Below are 20661 nucleotides of genomic sequence, written 5' to 3'. Positions count from 1 at the left end.
CACTAGGGGAATATGGGGAGTCTTAGAGAACCAGAGCATGAAAAACTTTTATAAACTGGACCTAGGCACTGAAAGAGCATATCAGACTTACTTATGGGAGATGTGGAAAGAAGAAAACATATGAGAGAATCACCTGAGGTTTAACCCCTTTGTGGAACAGCTCTTCAGGCAAACAGAATCAACATGGAAACAGAGCAAGAGACACATACCTAAGGATTTCTCATCCGCATGTGCCAAGGCCAGACTTTCCATGTATATCACCAAAGCTTCAAACACAAACTGTTCTACCAGGGATTCTTCCTCCCTGCAAAATAAAGAATATTAAGTATCGCCTAAGAAAATACTAAGGCAGAAAGGATAAAGGAAATAAGAAATAGTATTAAAGAATGCAACCTCTAAATACAATTTTTTAAGGCTCAAAAGTTTTAAACATAAATCAACCTGAAACACTTCTCAAAGAACACTATTTTCAAGAGCAGATTAAAGCCTCATGCAGTATAAACCACAAGGCAGCACTGGCTTTTCTCCTGCCCCTCACCTTTCCTCCCCTTCCATCTGTGGGACTGTTCCTAGCAGAGAACCTTGGGACCACTGTTCCGACCACTTCATTAAAATTCAGGGTAGGGGGAAAGAGGTCTCATACCATACCCGTATTCTTTGAAAATACAAGAAATTTAAGTTTTCAGCCTACCTAAAATAAGTCAACATCAATAATACAGCCCTTAACTCTTTTATCTGGTACACATAAGTAGTTTATTCAATCAACATCTGTGGACTATCTTTTACAGTCACATGTAATAACATTTCAGTCAATGAGAGAACACATACATATACAACAGAGGTCCTGTAATCTTATATCCTCTTCATGGCATCCTTGTAACTCTCATGGTTTGTGTAAGTACACTCTACGATGTTCACACAATGACAAAATCACCTTAAGGCGCATTTCTCACAATGTTTCCTTGTCATTAAGTGACATGTGACTATATAGAGAAAGCTCAGGGGTGGATGCAGAGGATAGATCTCTCACTAGGAAATGTGCTCCTTAATGACACAGGACAGCAAATGATTAAGTACAAAACCATGGGTATAGGCACTAACTCTCACAGGAGTTCACAGAAAACCAAGAATTGAATGTTTGAGTAGAGTTTTCAGATCCTTCCCCCAGCAATGAGCACTTGGAAGCTGCATCATCCACTAGGAAGGACATATTGATGGAACAAAAGGAATAGAACAAGGGATGGAGGATAGGGAGGGATTACAAGAACTGGAAACTGGTATTTGCACTGGCAGGAGTATCATAATTCTTTTTAAATTTGACTCTCAAGAGGGGCAGGGCCTTTCAGAGTTCAATAAGCCTCACATATCCTCCAATATATTCTACCCTAAAAACAAAGTTGCCAATAAGCAAAACCAGTATGGACATGTAGATAGATGGGCAGGGACTACGGCAGAGGCATGTGGGCAGCTCTCTCAACCAACACACATGACTACATGGTTCCTTCAACCTGGACAAATAGTTCAAGTGATCCAGGCCCAAGTTCTCTGAGCCTGGTTTAGCATGACTGTGTGATTGAGGTTCCTATTCTATGTTCTGCCCAGATCAGTCAATAATGCTCATTTACTAACACGAGGTTTTTTTGGTTTTTTTTGGTACCAGGGATCAAACTCAGGACCTTGGACTTACAAAGCAGGCGCGGTGCCACTGAACTAAATTCCCAGCCCATCACAAGAGTATTTTGTTTTCACTTACTCCTGACAGAAAGGATGGGCACTATGAGCTGAAAGGCAGAAACTAAAGGATAACCACACCCTTAGAAGATATTTTCCTGGACATCAGGTGCTGGGTTGCTCCATAGCCATCTTTGGAGAGTGCAGCATGCTAGGACTACAGACCCTACAGAACCACCCTCCTCAAGGGGTCCTTGTGATCTCTCTGGGAGGTTGAAGGCAGTTTTCATTCAGCTTACAGACTCCCAGGGGCCTTCACCTAACAGTGGAAAGATTGTCCTTGCCTCATATGAGGCAAGCTTACACTTACTATCTGCTTTCCAAAATGAAAGAATATATTGTTAAGAGATACATGCATAAACAAAGCTATAAAGAAAAGAAAGAAGGAAGTGACGTGAAAGAATGAATACCTCTGGGAAGGAGAGGGGAGGTTTCTAGAATACTGGTAAGATCCTATTTTTCAACCTAGGGGTAGGGATGGAGAAACCTGTTATATTTTTATAAACTTTACACGTTTACATGGTTTTACAGGTTTCACAATTTAAAATAAAAAAAATACGGCTTCAAACTCTAGTCACACACACACACACACACACACACAGATTCCCATCTTTTTTTTTTTGGTACCAGGAATCAAACATAGAGCCTTATGCATGCCACACATATTCTCTACCCCTGAGCAATACTCCCAGCTGTCTCCTATTATTTTTTTTTTTGTATTAAATTCTTTTATTGGTACATTGTAGGTATACTCCTATTTTATTTTTAATACTCATCACCTCTTCTCTATCCCAGGTGCCACTTCCAGAGTAGCTATTTTAACCAAACAAAGTCAGATTCTCATTATCTGATCACTTAGTAATTATGTATCACTATTTAACACCACTAATTTCATTCATAAATTTTACATTTATTTTTGTTATTTATCATAACCCACCTTTCTATCTGAAATGTAACCATCCTGAAGGGCTAGATCTTTACATCTTCAGGATCTGGCATAAGGCCTGTCATTAATATTCTTAACAAGGGAAGCTGAGTGAATGAAGGAATGGACAAATGAACACCACCACCACCCTGACTCACTGATTGTCTTTTTTGGGACTTCTGAAATAGCCTCTTCACTGGTGTCTCACCTTTCCGTCTTATCCCACTCAAATCCATTCTCTATGCAGCTACCAGCAGGCAAATTTTAGGAAGAAATCTAACTGTGGTTCTCCATGTTCAAAGGACTCCATGATCTCACTGTTACTAGAGGTGACTTCCACTTGGCCATAGCAGCCAAAGCTCTACTTACCAGTTTCACTGCAGTTCCTTCCAAACCTCAGATACTATAGGCTGGGAATATCAAATGTCTTTATCACCTCAGATGCCATTCTTTTCTACTCTATACTCCTTTGATCTGAAATGCCTTGGCTGATTCCCACTCATCCTTTACATCCTATGTTTCAGAGGCCTTATCTAATCTTCAGACTACATTAAAGACTCTTCCTTTGTGCTCCCAAAAGACCCCATACACGTCTCTTTTGTTACATTTACAAAAATCCTGGGATATTATGCTTCTGTGACTTTAGTAATTTTTTTTCCATTAAGTTCATTGGTACATTTTAGGTATATATTATGATCACATTCATCACTGGGAATTTGCACCTGTACATGATATATCTTGGTTCTTGTTTTTTCCCTTTTCTCTTTCCTTCTTTTCCACCCATCCACCCCTCCATCCCTCCCTATTTACAAAAACTTTGTTTTGATTTTTTCCTTTTCTCATATTTTTTCCTTCCCTTCTTTGCTTTCCCCCACCCCGTCCTCAGTAATTTTAAGCTTCTTGGAGGCAAATTCAATTTTACTTCACTTTTAATCCTATGCACAGACTCCAAAATGTAATTACTAAATGCCTGATATAGAAATACACAAATAGAGTTAAATACCAAGCCACTTTTAAAAATCACCACTGAAAGTTTCAAGAGTGTCTTTCACACTCTTGCCTGTCACTTGGCTTACACACCTGAATTCTCTGTAGATGTTATTAAAAGCAAGTGAGGCTCCTAGCCTCTTGAAAGCATTAGGGTGAAGTGCAAAGCTGTACAGTCGTTTGAAAAGAGATTTGGTGTTTACTGGACTCTTTTCCTGCTGTTGTGGAGTTGTTTGCTTAATGGACCATTTAAGGAATTCTCGAATACATTGACCACAAAAATCTCTTAAAGTACTGTCGACAGGGTCCACGATTCCATCCTGAAATAAAACAAAGACAGCTTTATTTCACTTATTTTTAAATCTATCTTATTTTTATAACCATAAAATGGCAACTGAATGCCCTTCCTCAGCTTCTGAATATTACTGGCCTATGTTCTGAAAATTATTTATAGCACTAGATAAAAATATAAACAATAGAAAAACCAATCTGGTTGTCTAGAATGCAAACTCAAAATAATCTCTTCTGGCATATAGAAAATACCTATCTTCTAAATGAATTAATAAACTGAAAATCCATGGAAAAGGCAGAAAATAATGTGATATTTGAATATGTGCCTCAAAAGCATATGTTGGAAACTTATCTCTAAATTGATATGTAGATGGTATTTGAAGGTGGGACTTAGGAAAGTCATCAGAATTAAATAAAGTCATAAGGGTTGAGCCCCTATGACATTAACTGCCTTTATAAGGAGAGAAAAAGAGATCTGAGTTTGCATACTTCTGCATTCCCTTACCAGGTGGTGCCTCCACCATACTATGATGCAGTGAGAAGGCTTTCTTTCATCAGATGTTGACACCCTGACATTAGACTTCCCAGCCTCCAAAACAGTAAGACATAAATACGTTTTCTTTATAAATTACCCAGCCTATGGTACTGTTATAACAGCAGAAAACAGACTAAGATTTTATGTTTCAATAACAAAACAATCTTTTCCTTTCTTAAGAAACACAATGGCTGTGGGCCGGGGATTTAGCTCAGTGGTTTCGCCGCCTGCTGTGCAAGTGCAAGGACCCAAGTTCGATCCCCAGTACTACAAAAAAAAAAAAAAAAAAAAAAAAAGAAACACAATGGCTGTATCCCAAGAATTTCTGAGGTTGCTGATTTTACCTCATAACAGTAGCAAAGGGCCGGGGATTTAGCTCAGTGGTTCTGCCGCCTGACTTGAAAGCACAAGGTCCCAAGTTCGATCTCCAGTACCAAAAAAAAAAACCAGTAGCAAAGAGCCTTATATATTGAGGTTAAGAGAGTAAGAATCTTGGAAATCCAAAGAAATTGCATTTCTACCTAAAGAAAAACCATATATAGGCGTTGTTCTGAAAATATAACTTCTTGAAAAAATAGTCCTTATGAACACATGGTCTCTAACACCTGAAGAAAACAGCCAAAGAAATGTAACTAACAATCTCTCAGAAAATTATTCTCCTTAATGTCTCTGTTTCACTCTAGTTGTACTCTCAGATTTATACAGGAAACGTTTAACTTGAAAAGGTCCACAAAACACTGAAATAAGTGGAAATTCTGCTTAACATCCCACTATATATATGTTAGAAATACCTGATTACAGTACTAATTAGAATTCAAGAAGGTAACATAAGCTACGGAAATGAGAAGGAGTGATATTTCCTGCTTCCTAGGAGCAGAGGTAAACACTGTGCAGTGGGTCCAGGTGTTTGTCCTCTCAAAACCCATGTTGAAACTTAATCCTCACAGTCATAGTAATGGTGTCTGGAGGTAAGGAAGGGGTTTTGGGAGGTAATAAGGATTAGATTAGGTCATGAAGGGAGGGTCCCATAATGGCATGAGTAGTTTTGTAGGAAGGGAGACCTCTTGCTCTCTTGCCATGTGATGCTTCTGCCATGCTATCATGTAGCAAAGTCCCTTATCAGATGCCAGCACTTTGATACTGAACTTCACAGCCTCTAGAACAGTGAGCTACATAAACTTCAGTTCTTTTTTTTTTTTTTTGGTACTGGGGATTAAGCCCAGGACCTTGTGCTTGTGAGGCAGGCATGGTGCCACTGAGCTAAATCCCCAGCCCTAAACTTCTGTTCTTTATAAATTACCCAATCTATAGCATTTGGCTATAGCAGCAGACAACAGACTAATGCATATCGCATGTGCTCACATTAGAGAAGTGGCAGTTCTTACTAAGACACTCACAGCTCCTTTCACTGGAGTGCTCTGCTACCAAGTTCACATTTTTCTCTATCTTTTCTTCCTCAATTATCTCATTTTACTTTATCATTATCTTGCCAGATATCTTTCCGAAGCCCTTACCTGAGCCACCTTTAAGGATCAAAAGGGGAAAACAAACAACAAAGAAGCTGCAGATCAGAGCCACTACAATAAATACATTTAAATACAAATAAGCCATAAACTAAATCTAATTAATATGTTTATTATAAACAAAATTCACTGGTAGACACCATAGGGAATTCAATAGGTATAATTATGGTCCTCATCCTAATTAAAAATGTTTAGGAGTGTAGGCTTTTGGTGATGAAGATGCTCACACTCCTGCTATTGGAGAAGCTGCAGTAAGCTGTGCTTGATGGAATGAAAGATATTTTCTGTGGTTAAAAAAAAAAATGTTTAGTAACTAACTCTCTACTGCCCATAACATGGTGTTTGATCTGGGTGACCCTGAGAGTGAAGGAAGTGCTACTAGTAATTGCCCTGGGAAAGCCAGGACATGTGGCAGCCCTTTGTGGTATAGAGAATCCTCTATTCTTTGTTCTCCCTCTTCTTTTCCTCCTCCTTTTGTCCCCTCCTCAATCTTTTTGAGACAGGGTCACACTACATAGTTCAGGTTGGCTTTGAAATATGTAGCCCAGGCTAGCCTCAAACTCACAGCAATCCTCTTGCCTCAGTCTCCTGAGTGCTGAGATTACAGGTGTGTGCTACCACACTTGGGTATTCTCTTATCCAATACCCTACCAACCTCACTTCAAACAATCAAAACTCAAAACAGGACCAAGTCCACAACAACCCACCACAAAGCTGATGCCTTCATTTCTTTTCCTTGGATACTCTTATCAACTTCCCTGTTTCCTGCAGCTCATCTCAAACTTAATAGAAAATGGAATACAGATCCATACTGAAAGCAATTTGTAAAAGCATGGAATTGGATGTTTAAACAAACTCACTGCATTTAACTGAAGCTTTTGATTCTAAAGTGAATATGTAATGAAATAAAATATTAGATTGAAATACAAGTAAAACCAAATAAGATAATATTTAAAAGAATCAAGTGTAAAGTTATTTGCACAAGTTCAAAATAAAATAAGAGTCAAAAGACATCCTGTAAGGCATAACACTGGGTTACAAAAACCCATCTCATACTTTTCTACTGTAAATTTATACTTTAGCATAATAGTAACTGGCTGTGCATCTCACTAGCTGTGGCTAGGGGATACAAGAAGGAATTTTTGTGTTTACTCACTTGGTATGACTAATGGCAAAGTGTATACACCTGTGTAAAAATGTCAAACTGGGGTTTTTACCCACATAATGCTCCATCGAACAGTTTTTGTGTATGTATACCTGAGCATCATGGTGGGTAAAATACACCCCACACCATTCTTCTGTGACGTAAACATATACTTTACCATAATGCAATGTGGGTGTGGCTCACAATAGCTGGACATGGGGATAGCAGGAACCCATCTATGCATTCACTTACTTGGCAGACAAAAAAGCAAGGTGTGTATAGGAGCTCCAAAGCAGCAACAGGTGTGCATTTAGTATTTGTTTTTTAAAAAAGTTTTCTTTTGATTTTTCTGGTAAAAGAATAGCCCAATTCAGTACAATAGCACATGAAAAACCAGATTTGCAAGTTTTGGAAGAAGTCAAAAGTGAATCATCAGGTGCACAAATGATGATGATGGTCATATGGGCCAAAGCTCCTATGACAGTGAAATGGAGCAAGAACTGATCAATACAGACACATGGAATGAAGATTTCCCTGATTCAGATGATGAAGAAAATAGCAATGTCAGTACTTGAGATGTAGAAAATGGTCATGTAGCCAAATGAACAATTCAATGTTAGAACTATGTCCAAAAATATAGCGAGGATTTTGGCAGGGTTGAAATTTTAACAGACGAAATGCCAATGGATGTCGTGAAATACACAAATGATGAAATACAAGTAAAATGTTCTTATACACCAATAGTCATTCTTTAAAACGTGTTTATTATGACACCTCACTAGCTGAACTAAAAGCATTCATAGGTTTGCTATACTTAACAGGGCTTCCTCATGGTAATTGTAGGAATGTAAGACAGGTGTAGGCTTGAGGTTTGTAGAATAACAATGTCACTGAGGAGATATGGTTCCTTTTAAAAATGCCTGAGGTTTGCGGACAAAACCAAGAAGGAAAAAGAAATGATAATTTGGCTGCTATCCAATCACTGTTTGAAAGTTTTGTTTCAAAAGGTCAAGCAATTTACATACCATTTGAATATATGACTATTGATGAACATCTTGCAGCATTTCATGGTCACCGTAGCTTTAGGCAGTATATTAGGGTAGTACAGCCTTTGCAGTTCAAGGAAGGGAAGGGAAAAGAGTGACTCAGCTCCTTTGTTTCTAACTGTACTAAAATCTCAACAAACTTGAAGACTGAGATGGTAACTTTTTACAACAAGACCAAAGACAGAGTTATGCAGCAACTATGCTGCCACTCGAAACACAAAGCATTGGCCGACAGTTGTGTTTTACTCAATTCTAAATATGTGTGGCATAGTTTGATAGTTTATAAAGAAAACCACAAGTGCAAAATATCACAGAGAAATTTGTTGGAGGATTGGGACAGAAACTCACAGGTCATTTATAGCAGAGGAAGAACAAAATGTTTCTGCCCAGGGAACTACACAAAAAAACTGTGAAGCATACTGGTGAGCTGACAGGTGAACAAGTAGGTGCAATATTACAAAATCCTACCATGACAACAGGAAAACCAAAAAGATGTCAACTGGGCCCTACAAACAAGGACAGAAAAAGAAAACATATGTGCTATCAGTGTGATACTTACTTGGACATGGAACATGCAGTTGCCATGCATGAAGACTCCCTTGGGTGTGAGAGTTGAAGCAAAGATTATTTCTGTGGTAGACTTCTGTTTGTTATTTACATTGTACTTCATACAGGAATTTCTGTTGTTATTTTCTAGACTTTGTATGCCCAAAACAGTTGATGTTGGACATTTTGATGCTTTTTTATAAACATTCAAATATTAAAAATTTAATACTTTAAAAAATATTTTTCCTGTTAAGTACTCATTGTTTAATATAATAAAACTCATAAAATTTAAAAATCATTAATAGAAATACGGTAAAGAATAAATGTGGGTATTGTACACCCACAATGTGCCTTTAACACAAAATTGGCATTATTTCCCGCTAGAGGTTAGCTGACCTAACTCTGTCCTCAGTGAACAATGACCAAATCCTAACGACTCTGCCTCTATTATCTCAGTATAGTAATATGTAAAAGCTAAGCTGCTGTTTCTAGGTTGGGCCCTTTAGCTGTTGATGCAGGAGAAAACTGGACAGGGTCAAAAATTCCTTTTACTCTTAATTACTATCCTATGAGTATTAAAAAATAAATTATGATAACTCAGTAGAAGAACATCCTTATTCCTCACATCCTCAATACACATAAATACACACTTTTAATGTGGATAACACCTGTCAATTTACAAGCATCCTCAAAACAAAACAAAACCACACGTGAGCTAGTATTTATTTGCAGATATTTGAAAGTATCACTTAAGGAAATATGGCATATCCAATAAAATGGAATAATAAATACAACATAATAAGACAAAATGATCTTGCTAGAGGCTACATTTTGGTATCCTAACAGGTAACTTTTCCTAAAGTTCTAAATACACATTAAATATAATCAATCAATGAGAATGACAGGAAAAGAATCAACTATTACTCACCAATATGGCTTCTAGTAAGGCGACAGTATCCTGACTTTCAAATTTCTTATTATTAGTGAACCAGTGAATGAGCTGCATAACAAGTGGTTCATATAGTTGCCTTGTCACCTGAAGAAATAATACCACTGGAGTTTATTTCCTTCATGGTAAAGGAAATGAACACTGGAAATTAAATAATATTAAATGGCACTTGCAGTGGGACAAAATGAAACAAAATTATCACTACTCCTATTTTTCTAGTTCAATTCTATGATGAACTGTTCTTTCTAGCTGCCTCTCCAGTTTCTAAGAGCTCAGCAAAGAAAAATATGCATACTACAGTTCATTGTTCCTTTAATTAGGAAAGCAATTTAGGGTAGATATGGTTGGGTTTGGGGTTTTTTTGGTACCAGGGATCAAACTCAGGACCTTGTGTTTGACAGGCAGGCAGTAGAACCACTGAGCTAAATCCCCAGCCCAATGGTTGGGTTTTTTAATATTCATATTTATTAATTTGATCTTGAGTATTCACACAAGACATCCTGGGTTAGAGACAGATTATTGTTATTCATTTTACAAAGTAAATAATGCACTATAGGGTCGGGGATTTAGCTCAGTGGTTTTGCCGCCTGCTGCGCAAGGGCAAGGACCCAAGTTCGATCCCTGGTACCAAAAAAAAAGCACTATCGTTTACCACCAAGATAGACACCCTCATAACAAAACAAAAGCCAGATCAATATCCTATACATACAGACCTCAAAGCATGTGCCACAGGCAGAAAAACAAAAAAACAGTTTTAATCTGTTTATACAAAGGAAAGTCAGCTAGCTCTCCTAACACTACCTACTCCAACTACTGAGGAACAACTCATAACAATAAGCACATCCCGGTGTTGGGGGCCAAAGCACAAGATGCACTAGAGCTTCACACAGAGGATGATTTGGCTGTGAGATTCAGATAGATGTGTATCATTAAGATAATATTAAAGCTGGGCATGATGGCATATGCCTTGAATTCCAGAACTCTGGGAGGCTGAGGGAGAAGGATCTCAAGTTCGAGCCTAACATGAGCAGTTTAGTAACTTAGCAAGACTCTACCTCTAACTTTATAAAAGGCTAAGGATATAGCTCAATGAGAAGGGGTCTGGTTTCAGTCCCCAACAGGGCAAAACAAAACAAGGTACTATTAAACCATTCCTATTTACCAGCATTCTATGGAGAGGATCTATGGAGAGGGTCGGGACTCTTAAAATCTATTTTATGGTAAATTTTCAGTTTTAAGTATAAGTCCTACTTATTTATGGTGCATATTAACACCCTACTGGACTGCATTCATTCATATATACTGCAGAATTTTCCATCTGCATTTATTAAGTGAGCTTTGTGTTCCTTTTTTATGTGCATGCCTGATATTAGATTCATGCCTGCTTCGTAAGATAGACTGAGATTTCTGTTTTTCTGCTTCATAGCAGCACTGGAGGATTTGTCCATGAAGTCATCAGGCAATGTTGGCCATTTCTTCCATGCCTCCCAGCCAAGGAGAAGTCTTTTCCATTCCCTGAAAGACTGAGTCCATTCGTGAGTAGGGTAACAGGCAGTCCACTTAAGGATGCCTAGATTCTTGGTAGCCATAACCAGGACAGTGGTTCTCAACTCTGGATACATTATATTTCCAAGGAAGTTTTTTTAAAGTTCAGATCCCCAGGTCACACCCTAACTGATTAAATCAGAACATCTGGGAGTAGCAGCCAGGCAACAATATTAGTTTTTTTTAACTTTATTTTTTATTAGTTTATATTTGTCATAAATATTGATCACATTCATCATAGGGAATGGATGCACTTTAAGACCATACTTAGAAGTGCAATAAATCGGATACATATGGTTAAGTGTCTCATTGTTTCTCTTGTATGAGAAATCAAAAGCGTAAATAAGGACAATATTAGTTCTTAAAGACCTCTAGGTGATTCCAATGTGCAGCAAGGTCTGCTGGCCCCTGAAGGAGACCACACTCTAGGCTGAAATTGTTTCAGATCCAAAATCATGCACTCACCTGATCCACATCACATGCAAGGTGAAGCAGCACAGGAAAAGTGTGCTTATAGAGCCGGTACAGGGGTGGCAAACCCTGACCACCTTCAGGTATCTGAGTGGCTTTTCCCAACATAAACATGACCATGCTGTGTAACAGTTCACAAGCTGCCACCTAAAACGGGTCAGGAGTTTGACAAAGTTTAAGTTTTCATGTGCATAACAGAATATTTTAAAATGGTATTCAACTGAGCCCTTTAAGAAGAAAAACTCTTGCCACAGGTAATCCAAACATAAAATTGACTGGAAGCACTCCTTATCTAAAGTTAAGGTTTCTATTCACTTTCATCTGTATCTAAGAGTTAAGAATTGAAATGTAAAAGCTTTAGACACTGAGACTATTTATAAAAAATATATTTCAATGTTGCCACATTATAGAACTGTATAATCTTGCTTCACTTATAAGTGCATTTGCAACTATCACTTTTAATAAATATATTTTAAAGCACTTCAGATATTTACAAATTAAAATCTGAGATTTTATTTGTTGTATGTTTCTAAACTCCCAGTTTAAAAGGATAGTCAAACACTGAATATCTTTTAAATGCCTTTTTACTTCATTTTTCATTATAAAAAATGTTTGATATATTAATGCTTCGCCAGGTTAGTATCTATTAAAATAATTTATGTTCAACTTACACTTATTAATGGTAACAACTACTTTCTAGTTACGGAAAATACAAAATTAATGATATTAGAATAGCTAAAATATACTATTTCCTAACCAATACTATATATTTTAAAAGCAATAGATATAAATAATGAGTGAAAAATAAAAGTACTTTTGTTTGTCTATCACTAGTTGAAAGAGCCAATTCGGTGACTCGAGGCAAGAATACATCCAGATAAATGACAGGCTTCATCTCTCTGAAAGGCACTGCAAAACGGAGCCTTTTTTCTCTGTCCCACGCCACACATTTCTTCATCATTTCATCTGAGGATCCAGCTGACAAAGAAGAATTAGAAAAAGTGGTTTTCCCTTCAAAATCTTCCCAGTACCACTTGTTCTACCTCACATTACCTAAACTAGTGCTTTTAAACTTTTAAAAGCACTTTATTCATCGTTCCTTTTTAATCTGCAGTATATATGTAATTATAATATTAACACACTGATATACTATTTCTGAATTTAACTTAAGTAAAGTTATTTTCAAACTTAACAGTCTAGAATATTTAAATTCAATGAGAATTATTTAAAGGATTTTTCTGAAAAAATGGTAAAAGAATAATATTTATATTAAAATTCCCCCTTTTAAAATGCTTTCTAAGTACAGTTTCTACTTTCCTACATAACCAAGACTCATTAGTATATTTGTCAAATTGCAAAGTAAAAACAGACGAGTTTTTACTAATCAAAAATGTTAATTCTCATAAAAGCGATAAAAAAAATTCACATATTAAAAATACTGAGCTTTGTTTTAAATCCTGTATTATTCCAACAGCACAGGTATAGTCAAAGCACTTTACTAAGTGAAATACCTTACTCTCTATAACTCTTGAAAATATGTAACTTACCAACAGTAGTAAGCATCAGAAAATACTGTGATCTTTGTATATTCAAATTAAAATACAATTATACCTACAGAGATTAGTTTTAAGAGAAAAAGCTTACCCGTTACAAGGTTTTTGTTTATTTGTCCTCCTAGAGATCCAAGCATTTGTACTACTCTAATTCTTATTTCTTCTAAGGATACTGCTTCATTCTGTAAATTTGTACAATTATACATGTGATGACAGTTAAAAAGAGAAAAGGAATGAAAAACTATTTTACCACCTTCCCTACTGTTAATGTCTATACACAGTATGCTGTTCATTTTATTGCAAATTTATGAAAAAGTCGCATCTCTTTCAGTTTTGCAGTTGGGTATCTCTTTCCTAGGCCAGTAGTTCCAAACTTTTTGGGAAGATCCTTTACACTCATTAAATATCAAGGACTCCCCAAAGAGCTTTTGCTTGTATTAGTTGTGCTCATCAATATTTATTGTACTAGAAATTACAACTTAAGATTATTTATAGTTATTAAAAATACTCAACAAATTACATGTTAACAAATGATATACTTTTATGAAAATTAAATTTTCCTAACAAACAAAACCTCTCAGAAAGGTGGCCCTGTTTCACATTTGTGCAGATCCACAATTTGTGCAGATCCAGCTCACTGTGAGGTGTGTGGTGTGGGCTTCAACAGATGTGTAGCTGGGAGAGGAAAGAGCATTTTAATAGTCTTCTTAAAGAACGGTGTTTATTCTTTGATACTACACCAAAACTGAACTACTAGTTTCTAAAAGATTATTTACAATGTAAAAATCTGAAAGCTTATCATTGAACTTTATATACTACTCTATATGTTAAAATCCATCAGTTTATCTTGCAGTTTGAATGGATTTTTTTACCTATGTATGATTTGATAATATAATGTATTACTCACCTGCAGTTGACAGTTCTCTAGATTTAAGTAGACCACCCAAATGCTGACATATTTCAATGTTTATGCAAAAAAATCATACTTGTTAGCATCATTGTTAATCTCATAGGGAAAATTTTTGAGAAGCTATAAAATTTTCTGTAATAGTTGTAAATTTTCCATAATTTTAATTTTTACTTAAAATTAAAGGCCTGACTTTTATCATTGGCAAAGACGTTTCAGATGTTTTCCTTTAAGTGACAGGTTCACTTTATTCACTTTAGAGAAAATGTCTCCCAAATATGTAACCCCGAATAACCAGTGTGTCTGTCAATTGTTTTTTCCAGTGAAAATGGTATCCTGGAAGAAGTAACAACTTTACCACACGGTTCAAAGTGCCGCCCCAGTGCACTCCCTCCAGGCAGCTTCCTGCCTCGCTGGGCAGCAGGCCTGCCTTATGCATGCCTCTTATTTCTTCAGAATACAAAACCTGTGCCCAGGGCAAGTGTCAATAAAATTCTAGAAAACCAACACCGTTGCCCACTATTATACCATGGTACAAATGTCAACAGAATGAAAGAAAAACTGCCCTTACACTCCAGAGTCCCAGCTATCCACAATTTGAGAATTGCCCTCCTAGGGAACAGGCATCATGGACTTGTAAAGAAATTTTACTTGTAAGACTTGAGATATGCTCAAGTAATTTATCCCACTTTATTTATATATAATAAAATCACTAAAAAATTTAGACAGCCATTTCTACTTTTATACATGTCTTTCTTTCAAAAGTTGGCAAAAAGAGGCAGGAAGAATTTACCCTGGAATTTTTATTAACAGTTTTCAACTGTAAGTTTTTTTAATTTTAATTTTTACTTCATACCAAAAATACTTTTCCCAAAATAAGTTCATTTTCTTCACTTATATCATTTTTCATATCATACCATACAGACAATCTCAAAAAAGCCAGTCCAGAAATCATCAGAAGCACATTCGTACACACACACACACACACACACACACACACACACACACGGCATACATTGAACTTGACAAAAAGATGTATTTAAGAATGAATCAGGCCAGGTGTGGTGGTGCACACCTGTGATCCCAGGGATGTGCCACTATGCCCAGCTCATTAAATATAACTGATGGTAGGGATAAGCAGGAAAACAAGATCAAGACAATAAGCCAAACATTAATATAGTTTATATTTGATTGCTAAAAATATAACAAAATTATTTCTATATTGTACCCTAATTTATACTCAAAAACAATATTTTAATATTTCATATTTTAAATGAGGATTTTTTACTTTCTACAAGTGTTAGTGTCTAATGTCTGTAACAGTTAAGGTAAAGGAAATGTAAGATTTCTTACGGATGGAAGATGCTTGGTCTTTTTCAGATGCTTCAACACAACATTACTGAACCCTTTCTGTGCAGCCTGAGAAAGTGCTGACACTTCCCAGATGTTCTTGGTCTCATCTATTAGCAGGAAACAAAAATCAATTTTAAACAACACTCATTCTTATCTGATTAAAACTAGAAAGAATACATACTGCCAAACAGAAACATTAAAATCAGAATTTGAATTATATAAAAAAATTAAGTTTCTAGACTATAAAGTGTGATGGTTGTCTTGTTTTTAAACACCACTGACTTGTCTTGAGAAGAGCCTAGATTATCCATGGTGCCACACACCAGCTCTCACATCTTACAGCCAAATCTGTGATCATTTGAGCATTCAAATTAACTCACTGATGGGCCCGGGTTTTAGCTCAGTGGTTTTGCACCTGCTGCACAAGCACAAGGACCCAAGTTCGATCCCCGGTACCAAAAAAATAAAAATAAAATAAAAAACAAATTAATTTGCTGAAAAATAAGAATCTGTCTCAATTGACAGATAAGGGAAAAGGGAATTTTTTGGGGGGGGTATCAGGGATCAAACTCATGACCTTGCGCTTGCAGGTGCAGTGCAACTGAGCTAAATCCCCGGCAGGAATTTTTTTTTTTAACAGTAGAATATAAAGCAGGATGAAAGGAATACTAGAAGTAGAAAATCACCATTTGGAATTATCATGGTAATAAGCAATTCAGTTCTTCAAAGGATACTAAAATTATTATGGTGAAAACTCAACGAAAAAGAAGAATATTTATAATATTAAAGCATCCTGCGCAAGCACAAGGACCCAAGTTCAATCCCTGGTACCAAAAAAAAAAAAAAAAAAAAAGAATATAAAAAGTATCCTTCCTACAAAAGACCAGCCAATCTTTTTTTTTTCCTCCTTCCTTCCTTCCTTCCTTCCCTCCTTTTCTGAGGTACTGAGGTTTGAACCCAGAGGCTCGTGTGTGCCGGGGAAGTGTTTTACCTATGAGCTATATCCTCAGCCCTTTTCAAAATTTTTACTTTGAGAAAGGGTCTTGCTAAGTTACCCAGGCTGGCTTGAACTTGTGGTCCTTCTGCCTCAGCCTCTCAAGCAGCTGGGATGTCAGGCATGCACCTGGCTCTTTTCTTTTCAAGATAATCAAAAACTTACAGAATATTTAAAAGTATAACACAAAATTCCTATTTTGCACAAGTGAAAAGGAAGGCCCCAGCACTCCTAAATTCTTTAGTGTGGAATTTCTACACATATATTGTCCTGCGTAACAACCTGGCAAATGAGATCATTGGCACAGATATGACCAACATTTACTTCTCAGACCCACTAGGGTTCAGCACTGAGTCTAATCACTTTTTTAGTTCAGAACTACAAGTTGAATTTCATTGCTCAATTTCTTTATTCTTTCAGAACAAAACAATTCTTTACTATCTCCTTGAATTTCATGATTGGAACATTATAAAAATCATGTACCAGTAATTTACTGGTACATGATTTACTTCTCATTTTTATGTAATGTTCTCCTATATTTGGAAAGTTTTGATAAATTAGACCCTTCCAGTAAGTAGAACTAGATTATATGCAGGGTGTTGACAAATTAATTATAAAGTCTCTTAAAAGAAGCTGGGCATGGTGGCATACATCTATAATCACAGGACTTAGGAGGCTAAGCTAGGAGGGTCACCACAAGTTTGAGGCCAGCCTGGGCTACACAGTAAGTTCAAGGCCAGCCTGAACTACATTATATAGCAAGAACCTGTCTCAAAAAAAAAAAGGAAACAAACAAAATTACTACCAACTTTGGGCCAGGGATTTAGCTCAGTGGCACCACGCCTGGCTTGCAAGAGCAAGGTCCTGAGTTCAACCCCCCGTAGAAAAAAAAAATTATTACCAACTTTCCAACTTTGCTGTGACATTTCTTCCTTCTTTGAACACTTTCTTGCTTTCTGGATTCAGAAAAAAAACAATCTAGGTTCATGGTGCTATTTTCCCAGATCCAATCAGTACTGGAACCAAGCAGTACTGGTTCCTTTTCATGGAAAAAGATGTTTACAAGCCATGATCCAGGGGCCAAGTTGGCTCATTACTATCTTTTTTTTTTGGTACTGGGGATCAAACTCAGGACCTCGTGCTTTCGAGGCAGGTGGTGGAACCACTGAGCTAAATCCCCGGCCCTTTTTTTTAAAAAATAGAGTCTCAGTATGTGTTCCAGGCTGAGTGCTGGGATTACAGATGTGTACCACCACACCTGGCCTTGGCTCATTACTATTCAGGTGCTTCTACTCCCAGTAAACAGAACTAGAATATATGCATATACACATATATTATACACACACATTAGTATCTCCACATTTACTTATACGTATCATGTACGTACTCATATATAGTTGTGTAGAGCAGGCATAGAGAAAAAGAGGGCAAGGGCTAGAGGAAGAGCAAGGGAGAGAGGTGGATGAGTTATCACAGATTCACCTCCTTCCAATCCAACATCACAGACTTCATCCCAGTTTTGTGTCTTTCTGTTTTTGTAGCTTCCCTTTTTCAACAATGGGAAATGTAGCTTTCACTGACCTCAATGCATTTATTTTTTCAATTCCCTATCTGTAATCAAGCAACCACCCATGTTGCCCTCCTCCCCATGCCTGGATCTCATACCCCACTCAGCTATGTGAACATGGAGCAGACTCATGTTGATGAAGCAGTCAGAATAGACATAAGCAGCAACAAAATCAACTACTGGCATGTGCCCTGAGAAGATCCAGTGTCAATTCTGAATGTTTCTGCCAAAAAGTCATGGCCTGAATCTCATCATGAGGAAACATCAGACAAACCCACAAGGAAGGGGGTTCTATAAATAACTGCCAATAACTTTCAAAAATGTTAAGGTTGTGAAACCTAAGAAAGGTTGAAGAAATAGAGTTACAGCAAGTAAATAAAATGCATGATCCTAGACTGGATTCTGGGCCAGGAAAAATATAGCTATCAAATAATCTTTTTTTTTTTTGGTACCGGGGATCGAACTCGAGTCCTTGTACTTGCACAGCAGGCGGTGAAACCATTGAGCTAAATCCCCCGGCCCACTATCAAATAATCTAAAGTGACAACTGAAAAATCTGCACCGAGAGTACAGATGCAAAGAGTGCATGTTTATTATGTTCCCTGATTTTGATAGTGACACTGTGGTTATATAAAAGGTCTATGCTCTTAAAAAATACATAATGAAGTAATGAGGTGCAATCCTTGATAAAGGGTACACACATACACACACATCAGGTATAAATACCTGACAAAGGATTTACAAAAATGTCATGCATAAACATACACTTGATCTTAGCCAGAAAGCCAAGAAATGATTCATGTGTAAAACTCACACATATATCACACATTATATAAAGAGAAAGTACAGGCAATGACAATGCAAATGATACAAAGCCTTAATCACTACAGAAACTGGGTAGAGTACATAGAAGCCCTTTTTACTGTTAACACAACTGTTCTGGAAGTTTTATATCATATCACACAAAGAGTTACTAAAAATAGTAACATGACAGATTTTTCCTTTGTTATTTAATTTTGTTTATTCTGTTTTATCACTGAAAGGTCTACAGCACACATTTCTATTAACAAACAGATCCTTTGCTTCAAAGAATCACAGTAACTTCCCTTATTAATCTAAAATACAAACCTTTTAATGAATTAATTAATTGAATTAAATTCAAACCAGCAAATAAAAGCACTATAATTCCTGTGATCACGTATGTTCACTTTTAAACTCAGTCTATAAATTTTGCATGATATATTCAAATAGCAATAACATATACATTTTAAAAGTCTAAGTAAATTATCAAGATAAACCAGTATTTTTTGTCTCTGTAATTGCTATTATTACTATGTAAAAATCTTTCAAGATCCTCTTTCTTCATGAACTCTGCATATGTATTGAGAACATCCAAAAAAGATAGTGATTGAAATTATCATACAACTTTTACTTAATGTTTCTAATCTAACAACATTTAACAATAAAATAATGATTTATATGGGTTAAACTTCACAAATTTATCATTTGATTTCTATTTTGAGGAGAGTAAAATCCTTGCCAATACTTCAGTCTTTCTTCCAATTGAATTCTTTTGCTTGCATCTGGTAACATCTCTTTTCATTCTGATTTATGTACATTTGTTATTGCTGACAGTACTACTTTTCTTGATTAATAATATTTTGCCCAAATGATTCTTTGAATCTTTTCCTAAACTTATTTGTTCTACATGACTTTCTTTCAATTCTTCAACCATACTAAAATGAACTGGGAGAGAGTATAAAAATACCAAACTTTTTTTGAACATATCGGGTTCAAATTTTCAGAAGTTATAGATAACAGTCTTACTCAGTTATCACACTGCTATTTTAATTACAATATACATCCCAATTCTTCTAAACATTACCTGATAAGGTAGAAATCTTCAGGTATCCATCAAGGCAGGGAAGAATGTCTTTGTAATAAGGCTGAATTACATTCTTGTGGATGTGAAGTGACCATTCTTTGAGGGCACTTAGACCTACTTCTGCCAGTGGGGTATAGCTCAGGCCCAACTTGAAAGCCATCTATATATGTCAATACAAAGTGGGTAAAGTGAAACATGGGGCATTTAAGACAACCAAAAAACAGAAATTAATTGTGGTTTCTAATTAATATGTCCTTTTATTTCTGGACCCCAGATTCTGCTGGACTTAATTGGATACAGTGTAGGCCACCAAGAGGAAAAGAAGCAGCACAGTCCATATGGCTGTGGTTTACTGCAAACTTTCAACACATGCAATCCTTAATTCTCATATCAACTTGCAAAGGAAGCTCAGAGAGGCCATGCTAGGTATCACATGCCCTCAAGCTAGGAAGTGGCTGAAGCACAGGCTGAGCCAGGGCGCCCACAGGTATTGCTCTGACTGCCTGGATAAGACTTGGATACTTGAGTTCTTTTTTTTGAAACAGGGTCTTGTTATGTAGTTCAAGCAGGGCTTGAACTCACTATAGAGCCCAGGCTGCTTCTGAACTTGCAGTGAGTCTCCCACCTCAGCCTTCTCAGTGCTGTAATTAGAGGCATGCACCTCCGCACCTGGCTTTCATGTTCTTTAGGGAACATAATGTTGAGGACA

General features: G+C 36.6%; 1 protein-coding gene across 7 annotated transcripts in view; it reads right to left on the bottom strand.

Annotated features, from left to right (window-relative positions):
- Positions 1–20661, bottom strand: part of Prkdc (protein kinase, DNA-activated, catalytic subunit) — a 166097-nt gene that overhangs the window by 122914 nt on the left and 22522 nt on the right. For all 7 annotated transcript variants that reach the window (XM_021249006.2, XM_021248991.2, XM_021248992.2 and 4 more), the window contains 8 exons: positions 19953–20112; positions 15507–15613; positions 13338–13428; positions 12508–12671; positions 11688–11840; positions 9657–9764; positions 3737–3963; positions 210–304 (listed from right to left, as the gene is read on the bottom strand). In XM_021249006.2, the coding sequence (XP_021104665.2) occupies positions 210–304; positions 3737–3963; positions 9657–9764; positions 11688–11840; positions 12508–12671; positions 13338–13428; positions 15507–15613; positions 19953–20112 (1105 nt within the window). The remainder of the gene's footprint in view (positions 1–209; positions 305–3736; positions 3964–9656; positions 9765–11687; positions 11841–12507; positions 12672–13337; positions 13429–15506; positions 15614–19952; positions 20113–20661) is intronic.

This window comes from Heterocephalus glaber, unplaced genomic scaffold, assembly GCF_053883595.1.
Source record: "Heterocephalus glaber isolate CG9 unplaced genomic scaffold, H.glaber_assembly_v1.0 deba00000281, whole genome shotgun sequence".
Classification (NCBI taxonomy): Eukaryota; Metazoa; Chordata; class Mammalia; order Rodentia; family Bathyergidae; genus Heterocephalus; species Heterocephalus glaber.
Note: the sequence above shows the minus strand (reverse complement) of the source record. Positions and strands in the feature narration are given on the sequence as shown.